Raw genomic sequence first — 11,329 nt, 5'->3', positions numbered from 1 at the left:
CGCCCAGAAAAGCTACTGATACGGTGAAGATGAAGCTTGCGAATGTCATCTGCGATCATCACGGCTGAGCTCGAGACTCCGCTGCTCCGCGTGGAGTGATTTAAAGTCGCATGGCTTCTCTGCCAGCATCAGAGCGAAGAGCTTTCGCTCTCAAAATCAACAGGTAATCTTCTTTTGTTTGGGCTGGAGCTCATAGCGCACGCACTGGCTGATCCCAGGTCATCTGGACACAGTTATGGATCTGTCGGTGTGCAATGCTATCTCACATTTTGAGGGAGTTTGAGTGAATTCCAGAGCGGGCAGCTACACGTTTGGGATATTAACATAAGTATCGGTGATGCTTGCGTACGCACTGACACCACATTTAAAGTCTCGGTAGTTATTGTTAATCTGATTTGACGAGTTAAAGGGAACGCAGCCTTGTCACATTTGTTGTGATGTTCATTGTGTGAAATCAAGTTGACTTGGAGTTTAAACCTGTCACAGTCTACAGATTTACAAAGAGCTCAAACACGTTCGTTCTTTGTAAGATGGGAGAAATGTAAAGGCTTGGCATGTATATCTATTTGGTATAAAAGAAAGCATGATGCAAGGCAATTTAGAGGAAGTTTAATTAACATCCGCCCAGCTCTAAATGTAGAGCTCCAGACTATTTGATCATTTCCCCTGCAAATCCCCTTCTCTATTATGACCCCTGTTGGGTGTCAAGCTAAAGTGGAAGTTTCTGTTGTTCCTGTTCTTTATCATACCAGGTGTTGAGGAAATGAATATTAGGATGTTGTGAAAGAAGGGAGTCCGGCAACGATCAGTATTATATCTTGTGAGTTTATGTCACACGGGCACACACAATGCTTCATTCATTCGCACAACTGTCATATGCATCATTGCATTGCTTAAGGACATATCGTTTCATTTGTGCTGTGGAGTAAATCTTCTTCACGCCTTTGCTTTCATAGTAGACATTAAATTGGGTAATCTAAATCATGTCGTTTTGTGGTATTAAAAAGTCATTTTCAGATCATAACATTACAGTTAAGCTGTACACCATCGGCACATTTAGTGTTGTTTTTGAAGATTTTGTGTTTTCAGGACCTTTCTGAAGTGGTCGATGCTTTGGTTAAGATTCGGGACTTGTAAATGCTTGTAACAGGTTTGCAATGCATCGACTGAGTTAATAAGTTGCTGAGTTGAGAAGTTTGAAGTTTGAGTTGAGTCTGTCATCATTGTACGGGTAGATTGCTCAAGGGCAAGTGTTGTCTAAATCACCACAAGCGAAACATTTATTTTAGCCTCTTGTAATGTAATGAGCACACAAAAGTATTAAAGTGATAATTTGGGTTCCTCACCACCGTTTGCATACTGTTTTGCACTATCTGCCTGGACGGGGGGGGGCTGCTTTCGAATTCATACTTGTATTCAATGTGTCTCATGTACAGCTGCTTTGTAACAATGAAAATTGTAAAAAGCGTTATATAAATAAAGTTGAGTTGAGTTGATATTTCGCATAAAAAAGGCAATTCTGTCAATATTTACTCACCGTCTTGTCATTTAAAACCTGTATGACTTTCTTGCTTCTGCAGAACACAGAAGAAGATATTTTGAAGAATGTTGGTAGCCGAAGAACGACGGGACCCATTCACTTGTGTCCATACAATAGAAGTGAATGGAGACTGCCATTGTTCGGCTGCCAACATTCTTCAAAATATCTTCTTATGTGTGCGGCTGAAGAATGAAAGGTATACAGGTTGAATGATGAATTTTCACTTTTATGTGAACTATCACTTTAAGAGCTTTGTGTTTTACATGTTGAAACCTGCAGTGCAGTATGTAGAATGTATGGCTTTTGTTAAAACGTGAGGTGTTTCGCATAAATATTTCTATTCTCAAAACGGTATTGGCCAACTATTATTAAGTAATTAACAGTCATTGTTTCACTTCCTTTTTACAAGGACACAGAAGGAAATTGGGTGTGAATCATTGACAATAAAGGAGAAACAGACAGATATAAAAACGGATAGTCTTCAACACTGAATTTATCATCACTCAGGACTAAAGCACAAATGTTAACTGTAAAGTTATGAAAGTGTCCATTAAACTGCAGACTGTCCGGCCTGTGGGACCGAAACTTGCTGTGGCTGCAGCTGTTTGTATTGCACAACCGCTGAACTCGTGCTGCCTCTTGCAGACAGCTTTGAAAAAAGGTAAAACGTCAGCGCACACGCTGCACATTTCTCCTGCAGGTCTACGCCGCTCCAGTCCCTTCCCTATTTTTGTGGCCGCACATATATTTGCATTAATGAGGCTTTAACAAAAGTTGTATGCACACAGCCTGTGTGTTGTACTGCAGAAGGGCTGCTATGAGTCCGTTTGTCTTTGTGTTTGTCTTTCTGACATACTTCATCCTTTCGTAATCATTTGAATTTACAGGCACACGCAGAAATGATTGACTATGAGAAGTGTAGGTCAGATGCTGTAGTTTGAAAACAGCTGAAGGGTTGAAAGTCAAAGGAAGCGCTCGGCCGTTTCACGATAATTGTTCTTTAATTTTGATTATGTGCAGCTGAGGTTGACCTTCAAGGGAAGTTTCATTCAAACACAATGCATTTTCACACCCTGACCCACAATTATAAACTGCTGCCAGAGTTAGGAAGATCATAGTCCACTATCTAAGGAATGTATTCGTTTGTGTCACGGCATCTCATCGATACCAATGTTTTAAAAGGATAGTTCGCCCAAAACTCAATTCTGTCGTCACTTAATCCATTTCCCTTCTAAACACAGAATGAAGTTTTCGGCAGGATTTTCTTCCTGAAATTGTGGGTTACTAATTCCACTACGCTCCCCATCCACTTTTTAAAGTTCCTCCCCACAGAAATCACTACTGACTTATGTAGTTGGAAGTGTTTCCATGTTAAATTAATATCGAATGAGAAGAATAGACGGCTGGGCTTGTGTTTTTCTGTGAATTGTTTGGATCACATAGGCAATGCCTTCTAAAATCATTGACAAAACGTTAAAGATACAGTTCATGCAAAAATGAAAATTCCGTCATCATTTTCCTACCCGCTTGTCACCTTCTGTAGAACGCCAAAAATCTTGGAGGATGTTGTTCACCAAACAATGTCGGTACCCATTAATTTCAATTGTAGACACAAAAAAGACGAATGCAAGTCAATGGGTCCTGCCGTTGATCGGTTACCAACTTTCTTCACAATGTGTTCTTTGGTGTTCTGCAGAAGAAAGAACTTCTTGCAGGTTTGAAATGACAAGAGGGCGAGTAATATGGAGCCATAAATCTGACAAAACAATCTGAATTAGAATTTTGCAAATCAGAATTTTTGATAATTCTACAAAATGTTATATTTCCTGACATTCAATATAGTTGTGAATTTTATTTTTATAACTTTAGTATGAATATTTAATATTTAATTTCTAAAATGTAATATTGAAAAAATTCTAAACGAATTCAGACATGTTTCAGTGGGAAGGTTAGCTTCCGGGTTCGACAAGGAAGAGTAGAAGATCTCGGAAAAGTAAAACGAAGCACTTTGGCCACAATGGCCAATTATTTGTTTTTATCCAATCAAACTCCAAAGATGCTATTTTTGAGAGTGGAACTTCTTACATTGCAATAAAAAGGATTTAAATTTTCAAATAACGAGTCTTAGTTGTGACCACGCCCACAAGACTACACGGGTTGATCGTTTGTTGCTGCAGTGTAGCCGAGCTTATATCGCTCCGATAGGCATTGGCAGCTGCCTGGGCTGTGTGCGCTCATTTCCTGCGTTTTCGCCTGCCGCCTCCACTATTTGTGCTCGCTTCTAGCGTTTGTTTTGGTGCTTTAACTGACTTTGTGCTTTGTGCACGCTGGTTGTCAGCTGCCCCACTGTGCGCTCTGGCTTCCAGCGTTTATGCGTGTATATTATAATTTATACATTTGTGGGTCCTGCAAAGTCAATGACATATGTGGCACGCTGCAATAAAAGTTATGTATAACATTTAATGCTACAATAAAGAGAAAATTAATAAACTATGTGAGTTACAGACTTAAATGTAATGTTAATGTATGTATGTATATTAGTGTCTAATAGTAAATGCTATCACTTTGATCCAGGACACATTAAACTGAAACAGTCTAGACACAACACGCGTAAAGATTTTTTCTTATGACTAGAACCGATTTCAGTTTTTGACAGTCAGAAAGGAGCACACACCTAACTGCTGCGCCAAACCACTACACCACACATTCAACGACTGGACGTTGAGCTGAAACAACAAATCTATCGATCTATGTAATATTCCGGTTTTGTCAGTAAAGCAACCAGATATTCGTGTTTTGTATGGTTATGCAATGCACTTTCAGTTTCATGCAGATTAAACATTTTGATAATGATAACAATTAAGAGCATTTATTCCACAATTATTTGACACGTAAAAAAAGTACTGACCTACATATTATCGTTAAAGGAACTTGGGATATAATGTAAGTTTGTTGTGTATATAGTTCACTATAAATAATATGTTGAGTGATTTTTTACTGGAAACGCCATACCTTAATATCCAGTTGCATTTTGCTGCATTAGTTTTGCAAGCTACTAGTAAATAGAAATTTGGTATATTTTTTTATTTCATTTAGACTCTGCTGTGTTCACTAAAACGTGTAAATGGATAGCTTTTTTATTTTGCATTTGACAAAGTAGGCTATATAAAATGGAGGTGTGTCCGTTTGCTAAAGGAAAATCTTTTTGTTTTAACCTGTCAACTGTCGGAGCCCTTTTTGAGCCTGCACATGATGTTGGAACTGAAATGGCGGCAGCTCATGAATTCTTTGAATACACACTTACGGTTGGTCTCGTAAAAAAAACTTAGGGGTCCCGTATACGGGACGGGAGACGGTTAACAGGCAACTTGTACCTCATTGGTACTTGTACTTCATTTTCCAATAAATAAATTACTAAAAGTAAGAATTTAAATATTCATATTAGAACTATATTGAATGTTAGGAAATATACCATTTTGCACAATTATCTAAAAGTCTGATTTGCAAAATTCTAATTCAGATTGTTTTGTCAGATTTCTGGCTCCATAGTGTAAATGATGACAGAATTTTCATTTTTGGGTGAACCATCACTTTAAATGCTCTCTCACTTAAGTCTCTCAAATGATGTTATCAGAGAAGAATTGTCATTCCAAAGCGGAAGTATGTTTTCAGATTTTGGTGAGCGATTATGAGGAATAGGGGTGAGTAATTGATGACAGAATTCTCATTTTTGGGGGAACTTTGACTTTAAATCAACACAAACTATACAGTATTTTTCATCATATTGCACTCCAAAGGGCTTCCTACTCACTTATTCATATCATCAAAGTCTGTAACGAAACCAGAAAACAGAAGCGTGTTCAGATAGTGTAAGCTTCTTTCATTTCTTGTGTGTTTCTTCCTTACAATTACAGCTCCTGTCAAAGGGAATGGAAAGCCATAGGGTAAAAAGAGACTCATCTGTCAGCATCCTGTGTTATTACCAAAATCCACAGTAACAGAATCAAAGGCTGAAGCTGTTTTATTGTGCTGAACATTACATTCAGAGTGGTTAAGACTACAACATTTTTGGGGCCATGAACTGAAGTCCACACCCATCATAGTCTTTCATGTTTAATTCTATTGTCTTTATAGTGGCTTTGTTAATGGACATAGAACACATAGCGCCAAAATAGTTTGTCTGGTTTTGCCATAAAGGAGAATTACAAATGCAGTGTCCCATAGAACAATCCTGTAATGTGTTTGTTGTTAAAATTCAGGTAGCTTATTTTTGTGGCTTTTCGTGTTGCATAACATCTTATGTAATGATGCACTGTGTGTGCAGATGTTATAATTTGACCTTTACTCCACATGAACTTTTATGCAGTATAAGAAACGGTGTGCTAAATACTCTGTGTGGCTGCATAGTTATTCTGTCCTTGTCTCAGTGTGTAGAAATGTTTTTGCATGGTATAATTTCTGTTGGTCTGTGCCCTTTGGCATAGAGAATTTGCATTCCGTCTCGTCTGACTTGACCTTATAAAGTTGTTTATGAAGTGTCTTTGTGCCTCGTTTTATAGACATATCTGGAAAAGCAGTGAGGAATAAAAACAGCTTAATAATTCAAGAGCTTTTAAAAGCTATTAAGTTCATATGTGTTTTGTATAGAAATCATCAACAGATGCTTCACCATTTTCAATAATCAGTGTTAATGTTGCGGGGGGGATGGTTGGGTTGTGCTCTGTAGCATAATGTAATCAGCATATGAAGTAAAAATGAGAATAGGCACCCGATGAGTTTGGGGGTAAGCAACACCCCAAAATTGCTGGTGACCCATTTTTTTTAAGCTTTGATAACTGGGTGCACAATAGCACTCTGTTGTGTCGCGTCAGGGAGGGCTGATGTCTCAATAGCTTTCCGCTTCTGAGCCGAATCGTTGTACTAATATCAATGCGAGGAAACAGGCTGCATTGTGGGAATTGTTGGCCCTGTGGGGATGTGACTGAATTCTTTAAGTTTCACACCTAATGAACTTCAATGTCTTTAGTTTTTGAACACATTTGGAGGGAAATAAAGATTTGTTACTTATAAATAATCATGATACGGAGTATGCTCTGTATTCAAAGTAGACACCGCAAATATTCATTTAATCAGTATCAGTTATGTAGAAGCAGGTTGGAGAATCTGGACCAATGTCTGCCAGATTTATATTTCTGCCTTTCCTAATGGATTTGTGAGACACTAGTGAGAAACATTTTATCATATTGCGTCTAAATGATTTTACGCTTCATTTAGAAATCACACAGCGTGCTGATTAATGTGTAGAAAGCTTTGTTGCTGTACTTACCTCTTTTGCCAAAGGAGCATAATGAATTCTTTGGGATCACATGTTAGGTTGTCGACATTTGAATAGACATGAAAAAAGTACTAGAACACTATTGTTTGATAATAGTGTGTATATGAAATATACTGTTACATAAAGAATCATGGGAAACTTTGGAAAGATAGTAGCCTGGAAAAGCTTGGCTGATCCTGCAAATGTTGTGGGTTCCAATATAGTGGTTTGTGATACTGATACAAAACAATTAGCAAGGTGGTCGTTTTCCAATATAATGTCTATTGTGTACAGCCAGAAAAAAACTCTAGTTTAGCTTTAATCAGCATTTATGCATGAATTGTGACAATTTCAGTTTAGTGTCAGTTGAATTTGAACAGAAACAAACCTTAGGAATGACATACTTTATGTGAAAGACTGAGAGAATACAAAGACACAAGATTGTGAAGATTGTGAAAAAAAAGAAATCTTATTCCATGAGATATATTTTTTATACTTAATTCTAAAACACTAGTACTGTGTTGTTTAAACATGAATTTGAACTTGTTTTCTCTGCAGTATTAAAGATATACATTGCATCCTTTTTGCTATTTTGGCAACTTTGTTCCATTTCAATAACCTGCAAATAATAACATTATTTACCTTTAGAATTTGGGAGAAATGTTGTCACAGAATGAAACAAATATTATCATTTTTCTTAAACCTCCAAAAAATACCTAGCAATAGTAAACTCAACTAAAACCAAAACTATTTCTCAAGTTCTTGTAATGCTGTATGTGTGTAATTTAATAATACTGTTTAATCAAGACAATACAATGTACACTTTTATGCTGAAATGAAACCATTTATTTTACTTAATTTACCAATAATATAGTCTATGGTTATAGAATTTGTCTTGTCTGACCGACAATATGAAAAAAGCCAAATATTGTGATTTACACATCTGCCCATCACTTTTCGATTGTAGGTGTGACCAAAAACAGTTATTGCGGTACCCTTTTGAATTTGAATTAAGCAAGACTGTTAACCTCTGTTTGATGAGGGGGAATGTGTGGTTAATGACAAGTAATGCACCTAATGAGCTAATTGGTGGAAGACACAGGTGCAGAACAACAACACACATGCTCACACAAATCCTGTCACCAGAGAACGCTTCTGTTGCAGCACTTATTTCTGTATCCTCTAGAATATCATTTTTTATGTTCGTCTCTCTCTTTCTGTCTCTCGTCTCAGACACTCCTCGGCAGATATCCGGAGACAATTCAGTGGGGTCAGTCATGGGTCCCTGCCGCACCATCGGCACAGTAACAGCACATCTGGCTCTTTCAGCTTCAACATAGTGAGTGTTCCACTGTCACTCAATGCTTACACACTTGAATGAATACTTGAGTAGAATCCAGCCGGAGTGTCTATTTACACGGAGTACAAATAGCCCGCCTTGTTGGCAGAGACTATGTGCACTAGCTCCGCCCACAAATATGTGATTGGAATAGACAAAGTGTAAGAATGACGCCATTTCAAACAGTGATTCAAGGTGTAAAGTTTGTATAGCTTAGCACAGGAGACCAGGGTTCTACCAGCTCTGACTGAAAACGCTCCCAGACCTTTTACTTTTACCTTAGAAATCAAAAAGCCATTTGTTTTCAATAAAATGTATTAAATACTTGAAATTAATTTTTATTCGTAAAGTTTAGGTTTAAGGTAAGGTTAGGGTAGGTGTGGGGCTTTAATATCTCAATAAGTTGCCATCATTTTATTAATTTAAATAAAAATAATGATTTACACTCTGTTAACGTTTAATGCACAAATATACTGAGGTGCAAATAGTAACGTTATTAGATTAGATTCAACTTTATTGTCATTACACATATACAAGTACAGTGTAACGAAATGTAGTTCTGCCACTATTTTTAAGTAAATAGGATCTAGCTACTATTTTTACTTAATCCAAGGCAAATTCAGCGAGTATTTTCAGTAAGTGTAAATCGCATATCTCTAAGAAATCCTGCTATTTTCACTTAGTGGAAACAGAACCTACTGCTATTTAAACTTAGTGTGAATAGCTGAATACTGTTCTTGGAGAAAACAAACATACGGGTTATTAGTCACCTGTCTCCCATACAGTTAGTGTCCAGAAGTGATGTCCAGCTTTAGAAAATTGACATCTTTGCTCTTTATTCAAATATTTTACAATAAAATTGTTAAAATGTATTAAATAGTTAAAGTTTTTTGTATAAAAAGATGTCAGCCCGGGTGCTATGATTTGTCTGTGTCACTATTGTAGTTTTATGTGGTGACAAAAAGAGAGAGAATTATATATCATAGATGTTAATACAGTGGTTCTCAACACTGGGGCTGTGAATAATCAGGATGAATATTTGAATAATTTCAAATAGAACTTGAAAATGAGCAATGAAATACATTTTAAAACAATTAAAATGCAAGATATTTCTCATTTGTTCATATTGTTTATCATACGACTTTTAGAAATTAGATTGAATAATAAAATACATACAAATATATACATACACCTATTCTTGTGAGGACCTTTTTTCTATAGATGCTGACGAGTCTGTTAGGGGAGGGTTAGGGTGTGGACGTGTGGTACATATGATTATCTTATTTTAAGAACAAAGTCAATGGGAGGTCCCACCTGATAATGTGTGTGTGTGTGGGTACTGGTGTACATCTTTCAGGTCCCCACGAGGGAAGACAGCTTATAAATCATACAGAATAATATTTATTTCATTTGAAATGAAAGAATGCTGAAGGGTTTGTGTGATTATAAGGTTTAGATGTACGGGAGGTTATGGGATATCATATATCATAAGCCTGTTATAAAATCAATGGAAGTCTATTGAATGTCCCCATAAAACATGGAAACCTGTGTGTGTGTGTGTTTGTGAACATTCATGTGGTTAAGCTCTAACCTGCTTGTGCTTCCTCTATGCTGAAAATGGGTCAGAGCCCACCCTACAAGCCCACTACAGCTGGTGCCTTCCAGCTTAAACACATTCATCTTTAATATCTGTGGGTTTTAGAAGCTCTTTGCTTCATAAAAACATATTCTTTCCTCTATAGTTTTCTTATTATTTACAGTATAAGCAGACTGTTGGAAGTTAATGACACTGTCAAAAGGACCAAATCTTGGTATCCTGGATATTCAACTTTAGTTTATACTTCAGTAATAATTGTTAAAATGAGCGGTGGTATTCTGATAGAAAATGACATGAGTTTCTTTCTAAAGGCCTATAAATAGGCCTATAAATAAAGTGATGTGTCTATTTTACACATTACTTTCTCTCACTGCCAGCAAATGTGCCTGCAGTGAACATATAAACAGATATGTCATGAACAGTTAAACATCCACAATGCCTATCATCATTTTTCTTCAAGATGATCTTATAGTTTAGAGCAAAGCTTGTGCATTGGCTCATAATTGAATTGCAACTGAACTTTGTGCGTTTGCCATAAACACTTTGACTTCGAAACACAAGCCTATGTGCCTCTGCTGTTTCCCCGTAACTAGTATAGGAAGTGGTTGTGAAGTCACATCCTGCTTTGAGAGGACCAACAAGATAGAGAGCTTCTTGGTGGTTAAACCTATTAAGGAAGAGTTTTGCAGAAACAAGTAGACGTTTTTTATTTCCGGGCAACGCCATCTTGTCATTGCATTGTTGTTGGTTCGAAAGAAGCATTTGGTGAGTTGTTTTCTTCATCATTTAGAGACGCATATGTTCTGTGTGCGGCAGTGCTTCGTTCGTGTAGATGAAAAACTGAAACTATGTAATTTACACCATGAGAATTACCTGTGTGGTTTCTATTAATATCTTTATGGTGTTAAATACAGGAACTGTAGTCATTGTTCTATTTCCTGTCAGCAGTTAGGCGTTAGAATTTAAATGCTGCAGGTGCATACAATATTGTATTTTTTCTGCTTGGGTATGTTGCTAAAATGCACAACATTTAGATGTTTGTGTGCTTTTGTGCAAATCTAAAAGATGACAGACAGTGTTGAGATCAGCTAGAGACTTACAATATTTGTAGATTTTTTATTTTTATATTATTAAATCAAATCCCTTTATTGTCACTCAACCATATACACAAGTGCAACAGTAGGTGAAAAACTTGGGTGCAGTACCGACCAAAACGGTAGTATGACAGATATGAGAATACTGCCATAGTTTGCAATACAGATCCCTGTTCGACTGCAACGTGTTAAGGATATAAACATAAATAACTCCCTCGGAATTTGGCTTTCTATATGCATCTTATCTTGGCTGTTTTTTGATTAGATCGGATGCTTTTCAAGGTGTGTCGTTGCAATATTTAGATCTGAAAGTGTTTTATCAGAATTGCTCATAGTAAGACGTAAGACCTTGCATATATGGGTGTGTTTGTTTTCATGATAACTTAAACTGTTGTTAAAACCGTGGATGATAAGATCGAGGCACTCACTAGACCTCTAGTGAATG

At 36.9% G+C, this 11,329-nt stretch overlaps 1 protein-coding gene across 2 annotated transcripts in view; it reads left to right on the top strand.

Annotated features, from left to right (window-relative positions):
- dock8 (dedicator of cytokinesis 8) overlaps positions 1-11,329 on the top strand; it is a 38,619-nt gene continuing 27,290 nt past the window's right edge. Inside the window, exons 1-2 of one of the 2 annotated variants that reach the window (XM_056772548.1) lie at positions 1-163; positions 8,088-8,193. In XM_056772548.1, the coding sequence (XP_056628526.1) occupies positions 111-163; positions 8,088-8,193 (159 nt within the window). In that variant the 5' untranslated portion in view covers positions 1-110. Of the gene's footprint in view, positions 164-8,087; positions 8,194-10,461; positions 10,556-11,329 lie in introns of those variants that run through there. The other variant, XM_056772549.1, reaches the window with a different exon arrangement.

This window comes from Triplophysa dalaica, chromosome 18 (genome assembly GCF_015846415.1).
Source record: "Triplophysa dalaica isolate WHDGS20190420 chromosome 18, ASM1584641v1, whole genome shotgun sequence".
NCBI classification, from domain to species: Eukaryota; Metazoa; Chordata; class Actinopteri; order Cypriniformes; family Nemacheilidae; genus Triplophysa; species Triplophysa dalaica.
This window is presented reverse-complemented; position numbering and strand designations above follow the sequence as displayed.